Raw genomic sequence first — 18857 nt, forward strand, 5'->3', positions numbered from 1 at the left:
GGTCTGCAAGCCAGGAAGGAGGCACCTTGTCCGCGATTGCTAATCCCGGTTGAGAAATGATTGCTGTCGAGAAATGGGGCTCTGCCTTTTGTTTTTAACTGTGCGTTGAGTGGAATTTTAAAGCAAGTGTTACGTGGAGCACGAGCCGCTCAATCAAGTCTCCCCTTTCGGGGGCTGGAGAACCTTGTGAAGACGTGGCCAGGCTGACGGGGGCACAGGCGCGGCGGACAGGAAGCGGCCAGCCCTGCGGAGGAACTGAGGGGCCGGAGCCCACGTCAGCGTCCCCCCGACGCAGCCCCCTCGCTCTGCGCGTGCTCGCTTCCGGCTCACGCAGGGAGACTCCGCGCCCGCTTCCCGGGCCGCGCCCCTTCCTCAGGATCGGGGCGGAGCGTCGGGCGCGCTCGCGTCGGGCCGAGCGCTGAAGCCCCGCCCCCAGCTTCTGCCTCCGGTTCTCTCGCGCCGCTTCGCCCTTCCCTGCGTACTCTGCCCGGGACTCGTTCCGGGGCCACGAGCACGAGCGCGTGCGCACGTCCGCGCGCGCCCGCCCGGCCGCGAGGGGGTCCCGCCCCCCGCCCCGCCCCGGCGGCCCGCCCTGCTCTCGCTACCCTGCCGGCGCCCGCGCGCTCCGCGGCCATGGAGATGCCCGGGAGCCTGTGCAAGAAAGTCAAGCTGAGCAACAACGCGCAGAGCTGGGTGAGCGGGGCGGAGGGCGAGGGGGCGAGGCGCCGCGGCGGGTGTCGGAGCGTCCGGCCGCAGCTCGTTGCGGAGCCGCTGCCTCCGTCCTGGCTCCTCTGCATCCTCCCGCGGCGCGGGGGTGGGTTCCGGGGCGGTGGGCGGCGCGGGGTGCGGCCCGACCCTCGGTCCGCGGGAAGAGCGCCCCCGCCCCGGCGCCGCGGCCCCGCTCGGACCGGGGGAGAATCCTCACCCGTGAGGTGGCGGCTGCAGGCCGGCGTCCGGGCGCGGGAGCTGCCGGCATCCCCGGAGCGGCCCGGGCGTCGGGGGAGGCGCAGGCGGGCGCCTTCGACGCGTCCAGGTTTTCCTCGGCGGTGCCGGCGCCGGCCCGGGTTTGCTTCCATCCCCGCGTCTTCCCGCGTCTGAGCCCCAGTTGCAGGGAGCGCCCAACAATGCGGCCATTCAGGAGCGGGGGCTGCCTGGACTGAGGGTCTTTGTGTCTCGGTGCGAAATTGGAACGTCGCAGCGAACGGGGCGCTGAGGACTCCGTGCCTGGTGACAGGGAGGTGGGAAGACTAATGGTGCAGAACGTTTGGCAACGACTGCCAGTTGACGTTGTCAAGGGCTGTGTCCTCAGGAGGCTGCTTCCTTCCTTCATTATCCTGAGACGCGAAACGGCCTGGTTCCCGGACTGGAAGTGGGGAGCGGGGTCCAGCGCTGGAGTCTGGAAAGGCCCCGGGCTTGGGTTTAGACGGAAATTTTTATTTCACAGCCCAATAGCATCATGAGGTTTAAATGCTTTCTTTCCAAATCATTTACTTGCCCTTGATGAGTCACAGGGAAAAAAAAAAAAAGAAGCTATTTCGGGCAGATGCTCTTTAGAAATCATTAATTTACTGTGTCTGTTATCATCAAGGAGCGTCCTGCGATTCCTCTCTCGTTTTAGCTGTTTGCCTCCTGCAGAGAAGGTGAGGACGGAAAGGGGACAAAAGGTGGGTTCGAGCAGTGGGAAGAGCGCTGGGCTGCTGCCTGGTCTCCACTCTCAGCGTTGCCGTTTATTTACCAGCCGTGTGATCTTGTGACTTATTGGAACGGCAGCTGACGTGAGGGTGTCATAGGGTGTATTTCACAGGGTTGTTTTGGTGAGAAAAGAAGGTGACCTGGAAGTGCGGTGAACCACTGCCTTGCAACTGAGACTGTGTTGCTTCTGTTACCTTAAGGTATTTCATGGTTAGGTGACTATGATCGGCTGATTCAGGTGATTACAGATAATTTCAGTTGCACCGACCGTTTATTTACTCTGTTTGCCAAATGAGTGCGTATTCTATGCAGAAACCTGTGCTAGACGTGGAGACGAAAAATATGGAACTTAGAGCTTGCCTTCCGGTTGTTCACGGTCTGTGCTGGGCTTGTAGGTGGCTTTTGCCAGGTGATGAATATATGTCTTTGGGGACCGCAGTGAGTGATGATAGGAGTTTCGTTGTAATTTAGAGGAGACGTTAGTTTGGTGTGGGTGTCTGGGGAGGTTTAATGGAGGAGCTCAGATTTCTGAGGCAGACAGGAACTGTGTGAATAAGTGCTGAGAATAAGAATTATTATTTTGCACTCCAGGAACAATGAAGAAACTTGTTTGACTACTCTGGGGAGTCCTTGTTGGGGAGCGGAGATAAGATTGAAGGGGTAAGGTGGGGCTGGGTTATGCTGTTGCCAATGTTTGGCAGTAGAATTAAGACGTGATTTTGTGGGACATGTTTGATGGGGCTAGAATTTTTAATTTTCTGAGCCTTACAAGCCTTTTCTCTTCTCTGTAGAACACCTGCCGCCTCTTCTTCTCATATACTTAAATCAACTGATAGGGATGCAGGTGTGAAGAACCCACACTCCTTTAAAGTTCTCATCATGGGATAGGATTGGTGATCCAAGAAGACCCATCTGCTGAAGAAATGTAGGCGCTGTTAGAGCCCAGATGGAGGCCAGACAGGGCTATAGTGAGGTTTAAATGAATTAATAGATGTGCCTGCCTGGCACATGAGCACTATTTATACTCTTGTTGTTATCACTCATCCACTGTGAGGGGTGAAGGGCTGGCTGGGTGGCAGTGGGAATACAAGAGTGGCTACACTAAAACATTTAAGGAAAAGCGTGGAGGGCCTGACTAGATTTAGGCGATGAGAAAGGGAGAAGTGTTAAAAGATGATCTTGAAGTTTTGATTCTTGGAAGTGGGGAGGAAGGTTATTACCTGCAGGGAAATTGGGAAGTCGGTCAGGGGCAGGGATAAAGGAGATAATAAACACTGAAGGAGAGTTTACTGTGTGCGCCAGGTACAGTTGGAAATGTTTTACCTAAATTGACTCATTGAATTTTTGCAACAGTTCTAAGGTAGATACCATGGGAGACAGTGGTTAAAAGTGAGGACCCTGGGCCGGGCGCGGTGGCTCACGCCTGTCATCCTAGCACTCTGGGAGGCCGAGGCGGGCGGATTGTTTGAGCTCAGGAGTTCGAGACCAGCCTGAGCAAGAGCGTGACCCCGTCTCTATTATAAATAGAAAGAAATTAATCAGACAACTAAAAATATATAGAAAAAATTAGCCGGGCATGGTGGCGCGTGCCTGTAGTCCCAAGCTACTCAGGAGGCTGAGGCAGGAGGATCGCTTGAGCCCAGGAGTTTGAGGTTGCTGTGAGCTAGGCTGATGCCACGGCACTGACTCTAGCCCGGGCAAAAAAAGCGAGACTCTCTAAAAAAAAAAAAAAAAAAAAAAAAAGTAAGGACCCTGGAGCCGACTACCTGAGCTCGAGTCTGGGCTCCACCATTTATTGAACATGTAACCTTTGGCTGGTCACTTAATTTCTCTATGCCTCTCTCTGCTCATTTGTGAAACAGGAATGGTAGCCTCACAGGGATATTATAGAGCTTAAAAGAAGTTAACTCTTACTGTTGTCATCGTCTTTATCACGATTAGTATCTGCAGTTTATAGATGAAGAAACTGAGGCACAGAGATGTCATAGAGCTTGTTAGTGGCAGACCCCGTTTTAAGCATGCTGCATTTGAGGGACTGACTTAGTGGAGATAGTCTATAGAAACAGAAATATGAGACACTTACGTAATTCAAAATTTTCTAGAGGACACATTGAAAAAGTAAAAAGAAACAGGTGAATAAATTTCAGTAACATGTTTTATTAAACTAACATATCCAAAATACTATCATTTCAATATAAGTTTAATAATGTCATAGTATAAAATTATTAATAAGATATTTTACCTTTTTTCTGTACTCTTTTCAAATCTGGAGTATTTTTTGTTTTTACGCTTAACACACATTTCAATTCAGACTAGCCACATTTCAAATACTCAGTAGGAACATGTGGATAACACAGTTACAGAGATTGAGTTAGGATGAGGTTGGAAGTAAAGATTTGGTGGCTACGTTTGCATTTGAGAATATAGAGTAAATGTGAGACCAAATACTAAGCTTTGGGTCATATTTCCTGCTAAGGATCAGGTAAAGGAAGTGGATTCATGGAGACAGTAGGCAAAGAGATAGGGAGCTGTAGTGTTCCGGCTCTGGGAAACGTTTAGGGTTGCAGGAAGGTTTCTGTAGGCATCTACCAGAATAGTAAAAGAAAAATCAAGAATCTGCTTGCCCTTGGAGCTTCGTCGTCCCTCCGTCTGACAGAGCATCCCACGTGAGGACTATCGTTCTCTATCTGATTGAGTCTTTGTCCGGTGGGACCAGCGTTCATCCGCGCTTGGGATGTGCTGGTTGGGCTGAGGGAAATCTGGGCACTCAGTTCAGACCCAGCTGCCGTTCACCCATTTCCTGGAGTCGTTTTGGGCTGAATCCCTTGCTGGGCCCTGCCTTACAGTGGAGTTGGGTTCTGCTGCCCGAGGCAGAGTGTGATACCTAGCTCACATTCAGAAGCATAGACGGTCTCACTCGGGTTTGCTTTGACATTCCCCTCCCCCATCGCTCCCCAAATTTCCAAAGCTCAGCCCAACTTGCCTTCTATGCCTCACACCCTCACGGTTTTACACAAGCCTTCCTTCCGCCTGGGGTGTCTGTTAATTTTTATCAGGGGGTGAAATCTTTAGAGCCTTGTGTTATTTTAGCTTAGCTATCAGAATGTGTAGCCCTCATGTGCACATATATTCAGTTGCATGTGGACTGAATTGCTCGTGCACCTCTGTTATGTTGCACTCTCTCTGCTACTGTCATGTGTCATAGAATCGTAATTCATTACAGATGTTTTCTATATATGCTGCGTTTCTGATATAACAACATGAGGATAAGAGGCAAGGTGCAGAGTAGCGTGCGTGCTTCTGATATTAAAAATCCTTAGATAGGCCGGGCAGGGTGGCTCACGCCTGTATCCTAGCTCTCTGGGAGGCCGAGGCGGGCGGATTGTTTGAGCTCAGGAGTTCGAGACCAGCCTGAGCAAGAGCGAGACCCTGTCTCTACCAAAAATAGAAAGAAATTAATCGGCCAACTAAAAAATATATAGAAAAAATTAGCCGGGCATGGTGGCGCATGCCTGTAGTCCCAGCTACTTGGGAGGCTGGGGCAGTAGGATCACTTGAGCCCAGGAGTTTGAGGTTGCTATGAGCTACGCTGACGCCACGGCACTCACTCTAGCCAGGGCAACAGAGTGAGACTCTGTCTCAAAAAAAAAAAAAAAAAAAAATCCTTAGATAACTTATTAATATTTTAGCACAGCTTAAGTAAGGGAATAAACTCCATACGTGGTAGGATTCAGATTACAGTTTTGTCACCATCTGGGTGATCTTGGGCATGTTATTTAACCCCTCTGTGGTTCAATATCCTCATCCGTAATAATGGGATAATAAAACACACCTCATAGTGGGGCTAGCTGTGCATACTTCGTAGGTTATAATGAGGTTTAAATAAGTTAATTTATTTAAAGCACTGTGGTTAATGGCACATGAGCATTATTCTCCTTGTTATTTATTAGTTCATCAAATATTTAATACCTGCTTTGTACGTGCCTTTGTTCTAGGTGCTGGGGTGCAGTGCTCAAAAGATAGAAAAGGGTCCTGCTCTCATGGATGTTACGTTCTTCCCCCAGGAGAGTTAATTAAAAAACAAACAAATGAGATAATTCTCCCTTTTACTAATTCTATCTTTCCCAAACAATTTGTTCCTTTATAGACTGTTAGATGCTTTTCATTACTAGAATGGCGGCAGCCCATTCTAGACTTTGGGAAAGACTGAGGTGGTACAAAAATGAAATAAGAATGCAGACGTGGAAAACACAGCAGAGCAAAGGCCAGGCAGGAGGCCAGTGTATCCATTCTTCAGAGCGTTGGCCTGGCGGGGTCCTACCCTGGAGCCAGGAAGATGGTAATAAAAAAATTGCCTGAAGAAAAGGAAAACCTGAACTTCTGCCAAGAATGTCCTTTTGTTGTTAACTGATAGCAACAACAGGAAGAATGATGATAGCATGGTCTAGATCTGTGTTGTGTCGTCCAGTAGCTACTAGCCACATGTGACAATTTAAATTTAATTAAAAGTAAATAAAATAAAAAATTCAGTTTCTTAGTTGCACTAACCATGTTTCAAACACTACATATGTGTTTAGTGGCTACAGGAATTGGACAGTGCAGTACAGACCATTTTCATCATCTCTGAAAGCTCTGTTGGACAGTGCAGGTCTAGATGCAGCTGCCAACATTTTTTCCTACTTACTATGTATTTATGTGTTCAGGTATTTTTACTTTCTTCACAGGGCAAGGAAATTTCCAGAGATAGTGGCTACTTTGGAATCTTGGTTTTTGCCAATTTGATTCCCCTGGCTTCTGGTAGGGTGCCCGGCAGTATTAGCTTCCCTGTAGCATGGTATGGTGGTTTCCTTAAATCTGAAGTATCGATAAGCTTCCTAGCCCGGCTGTGTTCCACTGAAGTTTGAGGGTAGTGCTCTATTCCAGTGGTTTTCTCAACTTCCAGGGATGTGTGATCTTCACTTTTGCTATTTATGTTTGACTTGTTAATATTCAATATATTCATTTAAGTTCTAAGTTAACTACGAAATAAAGAATTCAGTGATCGGGAACTCTGTGAGCTAAAGGTTTCTTCTCATCGTGTTCTACAGTCTTTGCAGTTTATTCACATTGTATGATGCCATCTCCTTAGTTTTATCCACATTATGTCTTGGGACTTAAATGTGCCTGTTACCATTTTAGGGATTTCTCTTTGGAGGAGTACACTGTTGAACAGTTTAAGGTGGGTGGTAGGATGCGTGAAGGATGTCGAAGTCCAGAATTATGCTTGATATTTGGTATGTGCTTTGTGTCTTTATAAATTTCGCTTAAAATGCAGAGTCCTTTATAAAAAAATAATAAGTTCAAAAACCCTGAAATTCTCTGAACGGCATCATAAAGAAGTTAATTTTCCCCATAGGGAAGTAGATAAAAACAACAAAATGGCCATGTGGAAATGAGGGTGGGTCAAAAAGGGCCATTTATGTGGGTGATGACGACGGAAGTTTGCAGTATGTGTAGAAAATGCGTACCACAAATATCGGAGGCCATGTAATGTTAGCCTTGTGACAGGTTTGACAGTCAGTTAGCTCTAAATGTAGAAAGTATTAAATGAATTGTTGCAGTTCTGCTAAACATTTTCTGACGTCAGTCATTTCATTTGCAAGTTACACGGAGAAAACAAATTATACTTTAAAATAAATGTCTTGCAGCTATTAATAACTTTTATGAGCACTGACTAGGAAGAAGAAAGGAGGTTGGACATTGTGGAAGATACAAATAATTGTAACTCATAGTCCTTTAACCTACTTTCCTAAGGAAGTAAAATACATATGTACAAAAAGACATGTAAAAGTATTAAATGGTTCATAAAAAATGAATGATATGATCAGTAAATGTTATAGGGCCTGCCTGGGTATACATACACCAAGCCAGATACATATTTCTACAAAACGGGACCTGGGTTGCAAGAATAAGCCTGGTTTCTCTATCCTGAGGATAGCAACTAGCCCATCGGACATTGAGAACAGAAATTTAGAGGTGGAAGGAAGTAACTCACTCTTGACCTGAATGAGTCACTGATGTTGTGTTTCTTCACCAGAATTATAGAGAGGATTGGGCTGGAGTGGGGGCAGAAGAGAAAGAAGGGGGGACTAGAAGAAGATTGCATGTGTAAGTGGCCTTGAGAGTCTCAAAATTCAGGCATAAGCCCACCAGTTTCCAGTGGTTTTAAAAAGTATTGTTTGACTTACTCTGAAAAACTGGGACGTGGGGGAATTTGGCACATCTCTTTTTAAGGTTTATTTTTTAATATGAAAAATATCAATACATACACAAAAAACCTCCTCCTGTCCATACTACCATGTTTGTTGCCAGAATCTTTTTCAACGTAGGAGACAAGAAACTCCGGGGGAGCGTTCTTTTTAGTGATTCAAACAGATAGTTTCTACTTACCTTGTATTTTTCTCTCAACCATATCCTCAGCAATTTATAGTTTGTCAGATAGTAATGTTTACACATTCTGTCTCAATTTAATAAGAAAAGCAAAAGATATTTTACAGGGCCAAAATGAATCAACATTCATTAGTTATGTTTCTTCTTGCCCAAGAGCAAGGTAACTTGGAAAAATCCCAAAGCAGAATGGCCACGTCAGACAGGATCTGTGAGTGTAGGCAGCGTAGCGTGTGGCACGCTCCTCCCTGCCCTTCCGCGGAGACCTCGCTCTGCCCCTCGTTAGCCAGCAGCGCTGGGAGCTGCAGCTGAAGCAGCTCTGGTCCTTCCCGAGGGTGCAACGTCTGTGTTTAGGTTATTGGAAACACAGGACTGGCGAGTTATGTTCGCTTCATCAGTTTATTGAAAAGAAATGGGTCGAGAGACCTGTGTTACAATCTTAGAAAGTGATGATGGAGCATCTAAAGTATAATTTTATTGGAAATACGTCTGTTAGTGAGGTGATTAGTGGAGGAGAGGTATGACTTTTGTGGTGTGGCTATTAAAAGAATTGTCACCTTGTCCCCTTGACCCCAGAAGACTCTCGCTCCCAGGGCAATGAGCCATAGTAAGGTTCAGATGAGCGGGAGGTGCCTTTCTTTTACACAGAATTGTGAAGGGAAAGGTGGGAAAAGGGATCCTTAACCTCAGGCACCTTCTCGGGCAGTCCAGTTTTGGGAAGGAGTACATATGGAAGTGGAAGGTCTGGATCGAAATTAAGTCCTTAAAAAAAAATCTGGGTCTTGGCAGATGTCAGTGGGATGGAGGAATAAGACTTTCCAGTGCTCGTCTCCCCACAGAAACATTGATTGAACAACTATCCTTGCACAAAAAATACTTCAGCGAGAGCTAAGGAAGCCAGGTGAGAGACTACAGCACCCATGGCGGGCGCGGTGGCTCACGCCTGTAATCCCAGCACTCTGGGAGGCCGAGGCGGGAGGTTCGCTCCAGGTCAGGAGTTCAGGAGATTACAGCACCTGGGTGTAGCGCAGAAATAAGAAAAGAGGCGTTGTCGAGGGCAGGAAGGACGGTTTTACACACGTCACTCCTCCCCCAGCCCCAGGCAGCACAGCATTGAGAAAGATACCCTCTGCGTGAGGAAGGAGAGGGCATTGAGCAGACTTGCCGCGGAACTCAACACTGGGCCCATCCTGGTGAAACCCAGCGCTGGGCAGACCCCACAGCCCAAGACTCGAGGCTGGCACCCATGGACTGAGCCTCCAAGCCTGCTCTGGCACCAAGCAGGATCCTGCAGCCCCAGGCAGGACCCACCTGCCCTCCAGCTGCCAGGCCAGTCCCCAATGACTCAGGTTTTAGGCTGGCCCCAGGGTCAGGCTGGCCCCAGTGGCCCGATTCTCTGGATCACCTTCAGTACCAGGACGACTCCAACAGCCAGAGTCATCAGGCTGGTCCCCGCAGATACAGGCTCCAAGTCCACCCAGCTCTGGGCTCTCCCTGGGTTTCAGACCAGCTCGGAGCCAGGTCATCCCACGCAAGCCTAGGCTTCAGGCCTGTCCCGGTGTTAGGCCAGTCCCTGATGGCCTCAGCTTCCAGGCGGGCGCTTGCAACCCCATACTCCAGCAGAGCCGGGGTTCAGGTCTGTCCCAGTAGATCATAGCACTGGACCCAGGCTCTAGGCCGGACCCCACAGACCTGAGTTTCTGACTTTGTCGACCTGGGTCAGGATCTGAGAATTTCATTTCTGGCACATTCCCAGGAGACGCTGAAGCTGCTGGTCAGCACACTCTGGGAACCGCCGCACTAGCAGACGAGCTCCATGAGGACAGCGATTTGTACAGTTCGTTCACTTGTTCCGTCAGGACCAAGAAGAATGTCAAGAATGTAGTATGCGTTCTGTAAATAGTTCGCATAAATGAATGATGAATAAATCTGTTTTGAAAGATAAAAGAATGGCGACCTCTATTTTATAACAATATAGCTTATTAAAAAAAAACCTAAATTATGTTTTTTCTTCCTAGGAAGAGGAAATAAAGGCTAAGTAATTTTTTTTTTTTTTTTTAGAAAACAGCTTTATTGAGATATAATTTGCATATCAATCCACTGACCCATCTAAAAAGTATACAATTCAATGATTTTTAGTATAAAGGCTCCTTGATTTAATGGTGAAGTTATGTCCTGATAGACCCATCATAAGTTGAAAATACCGTAAGTTGAAAATGCATTTATACACCTACCTACTGAACATAAACGTGCTCAGAACACTTCCATTAGCCTATAGTTGGGCAAAATCAAGGGCATTGAAACCCTGTTTTGTTCACTTGGCATAGTAGGAGGGCCTCAGTAAATGCTGGTGGAATGAATGAATGAATAAATGAACATGTGAAAATAGGCTCTGGTCTACCACTTACTATCTTGGGCAAGTTATTTAACTTTTCTCAGGTTTAATACCGTCATCTGTAAAACCTCCATAGTAAGAGTACCTACGTCATTAGGTTGCTGTGAGAATGAAATTAATTGGCTTATGTAAAGCAGTAAACACCATTCTAGTATGCTAAAGAAAAAAAAAGACTAGATGTTAGTTTTATCCTTTTTCTTCCTTTTGGCATAGGGTACTGACTATGTTTGTAAGGAATCTGTATTTACCTTTTAAAGGACTCAAGTGAACCAGAATTCTTTTTTTTTCTTTTTTCCAGGGAATGCAGAGAGCAACTAATGTTACCTACCAAGCCCACCACGTCAGCCGGAACAAGAGAGGTCAGGTGGTGGGGACCAGAGGTGGCTTTCGTGGCTGCACAGTTTGGCTAACAGGTACGGTCAAGTGAGATAAACTAGTTTATTTTAACAGCAGTGCTTACAGACACACTTGGATTTAGGAGTGAGCATATTTGAATTTTGAGCCGTGTTCTGTATTTGGAGCGTTACAACACGTAACTGACATAGTTGCTTAATAACAACATACTTCCTTTTGGTAATTCCTTTCGTTCTTCTGCGGGATTGATGTTAAATAAAGGGGAATAACCAGAATGCATCTTAAAACTACCTTCTAGTAGATACTACATTACATTATGTAAAGTTCTGAGTGCAAATAAGATCTAGATTCTGCTCCAAGAATCTAACAATGTAAACCATATGTCTTTGCCCATTTTGTGCTGCTGTAACAGAATACCAAAGACTGGGTAATTTATAATGAACAGGAATTTATTTCTCACAGCTCTGAAGGCTAGATACGATAGGCGAGGCACAATATCAAGGGGCCAACGTCTGGTGAGGGCCTTCTCGCTGTGCTGTAACGTGGTGGGAGGCGTCTATTGGCGAGAGAGAGCAAGAGATCAACCCAGCTTCAAGCCTTTTCGTGACTGGAGTTCTTCCATCCGTGAGGGTGTAGCCCTCGTGACTAAACACCTCCTATCAGACTCCACCTCGCAACACTGTTCAAACTGTGCACTGCAGGAAGAGAAAGAATGGGTGCTGGGGATTTTCACACAAACATTTTCTACCATTCAGCTTTTGCTTTGGCTTCTGACTTTTTGTCTTGGTTTTCCCAGTCTCTCTTAGGGCTTGGCCATAGCAGGCTGGTGAGAGGGTGAATTAGATCCAGATTTTGGAAGTAGCGTTAAAAATGATGGATCCTTTTACTTTTAGGAATTATATTTAAGATTTTGATACATCTTGCCAAATTGCCCACTAAAATTTTATACCAATTTACTCTCCCACCAGCAGTGTGGGAGAAGGTCCATGTCCCAGTGTCTTTGTCAACACTAGATATTACCAGTCATCAAAAATTTGTGCTGATTTGCAGAAAACAACATTTCTGTGTGTGTGTGTGTTTTTTTTTTTTTTGAAAAGACAGGGTCTAACTCTAGCCCAGGTTGGAGAGCAGTGGTGTGATCATATCTCACTGTAGACTTGAATTCCTGGGCTTAGATGATCCTCTTGCCTCACCCTTCAGGGTAGCTGGAACTATGGACAGGTACCACCACACCCGGCTAAATTGTTTTTAAAAATTTTTTGTAGAGATGGGGTCTTGCTATGTTGCCCAGGCTGGTCTTGAACTCCTGGCCTCAAGTGATCCTTCTGCCTCAGCCTCCCAAAGTGCTAGGATTATAGTCATGAGCTACTGCTCCTGCCCTGTTTTCTGTTTCTTTAAAGTTACATGTTTCAATTTTAGACAGGTCTGTTTGGTTCTGTATGAAAGAAGCAACACTCTCACATTCTTCCCATCTCCTCATTCTTAATTCTGGATTGTTGTTAAATTGTTATTTTTGTATTTCCCAGGTTTGTAATGCTTACATTTATTCTGTTCTAACATCTTAAATTTCTAAATTGTATTTTAGTTCTGTGAGTACATTGGTTTAGTACTCACCAACTCACCAGCAGTTCTTTTACTTTGGCTTATCCACTCATGAGCTCTTTATTTGAGTCAAGCCTTAATTGTCTGTATTTCATTAAGTAGTTTTGTAGGATGGCCTTCCGTGGGTTCTAAATTGTCTGACTTTTATGTGTGAGAATGTGCGCCCATTTTTTATGACAACTTGGCTGGATAAAATGTATACTTGGTTCATAATATTTTTGTCTTGCAGTTTTAAAAACAGTACTCCATTGTCTTCTGGCATTAACTGTTCTGAAGAATTGTGGGGCTAATCAGATTTTTTTCCTTCTCTTTTAGGAGCTTTCATTTTTTCATCTGGATGCCTAAAGAATTTATTTTTCTTGAACATGTATATTCCATTTATTTCACCGCTAATGATGCTTATAAATACTGTTTATCTGATCTTTTGGTGCCTGCTTCTTTGGTGAGGTTGGTTTTTCCAGTGGGCTGTTGGGGAGAATCTGTTTTATTCCTTTCTCCCGGTGTTGCTGGCAGTCCTTGGTGTTCCTTGGTTTGTAGACACTTTACTTCAATCTCTGCTTTTGTCTTCACATGGCTTTCTTATAAGTTCACGAGTCACTGGATTTAGGGTCCACCCTAACCCACTGTTACCTCCTCTTAATTTAACTTTGATTACATCCACAAAGACTCTGTTTCCAGATAAGATCACATTCTGAGGTTGTAGGTGACATGAATATTTGGGGGACACCATTCGATTCAGTGCAGTCGGTTTCTCTTCTTCAGGTGTGCCAGTTATGCTTGTCTTAGTTCTGGATTGTCCAGCCTGCATTGTCTGCTTCAATTTCTTTGCCTTTTTGTCTGTGTTCACTGTAATCTTCTCAGTGATACTGTTAATGTCAGTAATTCAGTTTTCAACAGTGTCTATTCTTTGTTTCAAGTTAAATATATACATAAAAATATATAAATACACATGTATATATAAACAGGCAATTTTATCATAATTTAAGTTGTTTTTGTTGTATAAAAAGTTTAGATTTTCGAGTTTCAGTTATTTCCCCCATACTTGGTGATCAATTGGTAGTTAAAAACAATGACAGTAAAAAACAGAATAACCCACTGCTCCTCAGCCACCATCTCTTTGTTCCAGTTACCATGTAACAAATTACCCCAAAACCTGGTAGTGTAAAATAGCAACCATCAACCATTTTAATTTGCTTACCATTTGAGGGTAAAGAGGGGGATAAAAAAGTAAGGAGTTGAAGAGAGCTAGCTGTTTTTTATTTTTTTATTTTTTTTAGAAACAGGATCTCACTCTGTCACCCAGGCTGGTGTGCAGTGGAGCGATCATAGCTCACTGCAGCCTTGAACTCTTGGCCTCAAGCCACCCTCTCCCCTCAGCCTGCCACGTAGCTGGGACTACAGGCGTAAGCCACTGCGCCTGGCTTCAGCTGAACAGTTTTTGCTGAGGTCTTGCTTGGTCGTTGTCATGCTGGTTTAGGTTGCAGTCATCTGAAGGCCCAACTTGGCTGGGTGTCCAAGATGACTTATTCTGTTGATGCTGCTTGTCAGCTGGGAGCTTAGCTGGCTGAGACTGTCAACTGGAACACCTGCTTGTGATCTCTCTGGCATGGTGGTCTCAGAGTAGTTAGTAGCTGGCTTGTCTCAGATTAAGTGACCAAAGAAAAGCTGCAGAGCGTTTCCTTACCCAGCCTTAGAAGTCACACATCATCGTTTTACTACATTCATTGGGCTGCAGGGGGGTTCTGAGGCCAGCCCAGGTTCAAGGGAAGGGCATTAGACTGTACCTCTTGATGTGACAGTAGCAGTGTCACATTTTAGAAGGGAGCTCCTAGGATGAGATATTTAGTTGCAGCCATCTTTGCAAAATGTGGTCTGCTATACTTGTTAATATACGTTTTCAATGTATAAAGCAGCTGATACTACATTGATCCTCTCAACATACCATCCTCTCTTACACATTGTTTTCAGTTAGCCTTCTATATTACCATGACTTCTTTCAAGAGCATTGGTACATTAGATTTTAATTTTTTAAGATCTTTTTTCATGTAACTATCTCGGTTATGAGTTCTGCAATTACATACTCACCAAGGTGGCAAGCATTAGTGCGTTAGTGTGCTTTTTTTCCCTCTACCTCTTGTTTAGTGGATAAACACCTTTAGTAGAGGAAGGTGGCTTGAAATGACAATATTCTTTTAAGGTTGATTATATTATAAATTAGACACCCGGATACCTTGATCACAGTAGTCTGTGAGTCCTGATGATCCTGGAATATGGAGGTAACTTTGTAATATTTCTCTTACTATTGTCCTTTCTTTCTCTTCCCTTGCTCGAACTAATGTGGGCATATAACTTTGTTTTAAAATTTGGTATGCCGCTTTAGAAACGTGGTAACAAGAGGACAGAGTGAATATCTACCCATCCATGTCTGATACTTAAATTGGTTAAGCCCTTTTGAAGCTTACTGGTGATTTCTAGGATACCTTTGAATAACATGGATACAAGTTATTAAAAGCAAATGCTTATCATGTGTAAACTATAGATATTTTCCTAGGTAAGGGTTAAATCTTAAAGATCTTAAAAAGAAGTATTGAATAAGAATGTCCCTGAGAGACTGCCGTGAATAATGAATGTAATTAAACCTGTAATTAACATTTTTTATTATTAAGGAGTTATCCTTCTAACTTTGCATATGGAATGTGTTTGCATTGTTTGATTTTAGGCTTGTCTGGAGCAGGGAAGACTACGGTGAGCATGGCTTTGGAGGAGTACTTGGTTTGCCATGGTATTCCGTGCTACACTTTGGATGGTGACAACATCCGTCAAGGTCTCAATAAAAATCTTGGCTTTAGTCCTGAAGACAGAGAAGAGAATGTTCGACGCATTGCGGAAGTTGCCAAGCTGTTTGCAGATGCTGGCTTAGTGTGCATTACAAGCTTTATATCACCTTATACGCAGGTATGTGGCTTTTGTGCCATTGCTTTTCTAATTATATCAATTAAGAATATGATATCAGGCAGAGCACATAATGTAAGCATTGACATCCAAATTAACATAATTGACCTAACATTATAGGTCAGTTATTGTGCTGTGGCTTTGAGTAAATCCAAAACTGAGAAAACCTGCCATTAAAACCCAGAGTACGACATTGTTGAACTCGTGCCAATGGCCAGATCGTTTCAGGCTTGATTTTTTAATTCAGTGAACCTACAGTGAACACTTGACAGGTGTCAGCCACCAGGGAAAATCCGAGTTTCCTGTATGTCCTACCGTGGCTTCTTTGCTCACAGTTCTTTGGTTTAAGCTCTCATCATAGTCTTCCTCTTATTTTCGAGACTGTAGCAACACTGAATGACTTTTTCGTGTTTCTCGAAAACAATCATGTTAGTTTCTCGTCCTGGGATTTTTGTTTCCCTCCTGCCTGGAAGGTACCTTCCTCTTCCTCCTGTCCCTCCCTTTGCAGTGTCAGCTGACTTCTGTTCTACTTTGACACCCAGGTTGGGGATCTCTTCCTCCTGAGTACCTGCCTTCCTCAGGCTTTGTTGGGTACCTGTTTTTGGTGACTTCTTTATGTACCATAGCACATTGTTTTATAAAAAATCCCAATTCCTTGATCGATGGTACTAATAGTAGCTGTAGTGATAATACTGCTAACAGTGACTGGCATTTATTGGGCACTTACTGTGTACTGGTAACCGTTCTAAAATGCTTTTATGTAAACTAACTCATGTAGTCTTCATCTCCCAGTGAGGAAGGTAGACGTGAGGAAACAGGTGTGCGTTGCCCAGGGTCCCACACTGTGCTGGCACAGCTAGGACTGGCACCCGTCCGTCTGTAGCACCTGTGCTCTCGTCCCCCACGCTGTGCTACCTCCAACCCCACTGGCTCCTTGAGGACTGGGATTGTTTCTTATTTATCTTTGTTTCTTGATACTAAGTCCAGCTCCTGGAACATAGCAGATGTTTAGTGTTTGTTGAACCATAGCATATCCCTTTAGGAAGCCCTGATAGCAAAGATTAGGTGAGTTAGTGTAGTGGCAGGGTCTTTGGAGTTGAACACAGATGGCCAGAACCTGAGCTCTGCCAGTTATTGCCTCCGTGGCTGGTTCACTGAACCTTCCTGAGCTCAGCTAATGCCTACTTTGTAGGGTCGCTCTGAGGATTAGCAAATCATGCATTCAGAGTTATATAATAGAGGGTGGAAAGGGAGGGGATGAGTATTCCATTTTAGGTGTGTTACTTTGAAGTGCTAGTGGAGCGTATAAATGGAGATGACCACTGGGCCATTGGAAAATTGGTTCTAGGGCTCAGAACATCTAAGATCTAGGATTGGGAGTTACTAACTTTATTAGTTGAAATCTAAGAGGTTGAGTATATTCAGAAGAGTGTATAGAACAAGAAGAGAGCCACAGAAGGAGACCTGGGAACACCTTCATTTAAAAGGACAGTCAGAATAGTAAGATCACAGCTTAATTGCTGTGCCAGAAACTAAAGTTGTAAAGCTAACGAGGTGGTTTTAACATGGCCCCTAACGAGGGGCCATAGGAAGGCGGCGAATGCTAAAAGGAGCTGTGTGGGAAGGGAAGGGTGGAAGTTATAGGCCGGCTTCTAGGACGGCGGCACCGCACTTGGGAACAGGTTGCGAGCGTGGCGCCTGCACGTGGAACGACGAGACGAGTGGCTTCCTCTGGGAGAACCGGGTTTTAGCTGAGACCAGGAAGAAGAGGAGGTTGACTTGTGAAGGAAACGGTGTCCAGGACAGCGTGGAGAGAGTTCAGACTGAGAGGCGAAGAAGGCTATAGAGGGTTGGAGCGCAGGAGCTGTGCAGATAGAGAGAAGTGGCCGTGGGGGCTTGCGCCCGCAAAGGCGTAAACTAGCCTCAGCGTTCTGAATGGATCTCCTTTGCCGGGTGCTTTCGTGCCAGCCAGGCTGGGGTCGAATGTGACATTAGAGGCCTATGACACCTGCCTTCGAGCTGGATTTAGATCAGGTTCCACATGGAACTCAGGTGAAAGATTCTACGTGCATCAGTTGTCTTGGGTTTGCAGAACAGTGTGCCTTTTAAAATTGTTATGAAGAATAGGGTTACACTAACACATTCTTGGATTTATTTTTTTCAGTTTATATTTTAAAAGTATAAATTTTGTCTAGTATATTTTCTGCTAACTTGAGTGAAAAGCACTTTTTACTCATCCTTGATATTAATATAGTACCTTTATGATTAGTGTGATCACTTTTTATTATTTCTGTACATGTCTTTTTTTTAAGGACCGTAACAATGCACGGCAAATTCATGAGGGTGCAAGTTTACCTTTTTTTGAAGTATTTGTTGATGCTCCTCTGCATGTTTGTGAACAAAGGGATGTCAAAGGACTCTACAAAAAAGCACGGGCAGGAGAAATTAAAGGTCAGTAATATTTTCTTCCCAGTTTGTCTTTGCTTTAGATATTTTATGTTTCACATCTGGGACTGATAATCTTTTCTAAGAGATTGGGAATGTGTAAATGACTCGGAGTGCCTTGAGAAGAGAAAGAGGGTTTTATCACACCAGTGTATCCCAACTTTTGGACTTTGGGGGTTGGTGAAAACCTATTTGATATAATTAAGTGCTTAGCATTAGGTCAGATATCAGCTGGCAGCTGCCGCCACTTCTGCTCCTTTTGTTCCACTGAAAATGTAGTGAGTCCTACAGCTATTGGGAAATGTGCCTGAAAGTAAGCATCTTGATGCCAAGGAGAATGTCTAGTGCTTGTTTATATCATAGCACTTGGAACGGTCCCTCATTCGTTCCATGTACAACGTTGCGTTAGAGTGAATTAACGTGGGGATGACTTAAAAGCACACAGGAGGAAATGTGTAGGTCATATGCAAAGACTGTGCCATTTTATTTAAGGGACTTGGGCATCGCAGATTTGATATTCACAGGGAGTCCTGGAACCAGTCCCCCCGGATACTGAGGGACAGCTATACACTTTGCTTGTTAGGTTTTGTGGTCTGTCCCAGAGTTTCAACTTTGATGAACATTTAGACATTGAAGGGGAAATGTAGAACCATCTCTGCTGTGGCCTTTGATACGGATCGTATTATTTATCTTGTAGACATCCTTTGACGTTTGTCCTGTTCTATTATTGTTAAAAGAAACCAAGGACATGCTGGCATTACAAAATAAAGATAGATAGCACTGTTTAGGGATCAGTGATTCATGCAGGTAACTTTTGTTTGCCTTCCTAGAAGTGGGTGTGATAGCCTGGGATTGTTACAGGGACTCCTAGGAGCTCTCTGCATTATGGATTTTGACATTCAGCTTCTGGAACCGAAAAGGAAAATGTTGAATGGGAAGGAAAATGCTTGTTATTCTGAGTTCTTCTGTATTTGGACCCTGCGACACTTCA

At 44.7% G+C, this 18857-nt stretch overlaps 1 protein-coding gene across 1 annotated transcript in view; it reads left to right on the plus strand.

Annotated features, from left to right (window-relative positions):
• The first annotated feature begins 503 nt into the window (after nt 1–503).
• Nucleotides 504–18857, plus strand: part of PAPSS1 (3'-phosphoadenosine 5'-phosphosulfate synthase 1) — an 83090-nt gene continuing 64736 nt past the window's right edge. The window contains exons 1-4 of the mRNA XM_012655127.1: nt 504–693; nt 10812–10926; nt 15189–15424; nt 17734–17872. Coding sequence (XP_012510581.1) covers nt 634–693; nt 10812–10926; nt 15189–15424; nt 17734–17872 — 550 coding nt within the window. The 5' untranslated portion in view covers nt 504–633. The remainder of the gene's footprint in view (nt 694–10811; nt 10927–15188; nt 15425–17733; nt 17873–18857) is intronic.

The sequence above is a fragment of the Propithecus coquereli genome, unplaced genomic scaffold (genome assembly GCF_000956105.1).
Source record: "Propithecus coquereli isolate 6110/MARCELLA unplaced genomic scaffold, Pcoq_1.0 Scaffold46, whole genome shotgun sequence".
Taxonomy (NCBI): Eukaryota; Metazoa; Chordata; class Mammalia; order Primates; family Indriidae; genus Propithecus; species Propithecus coquereli.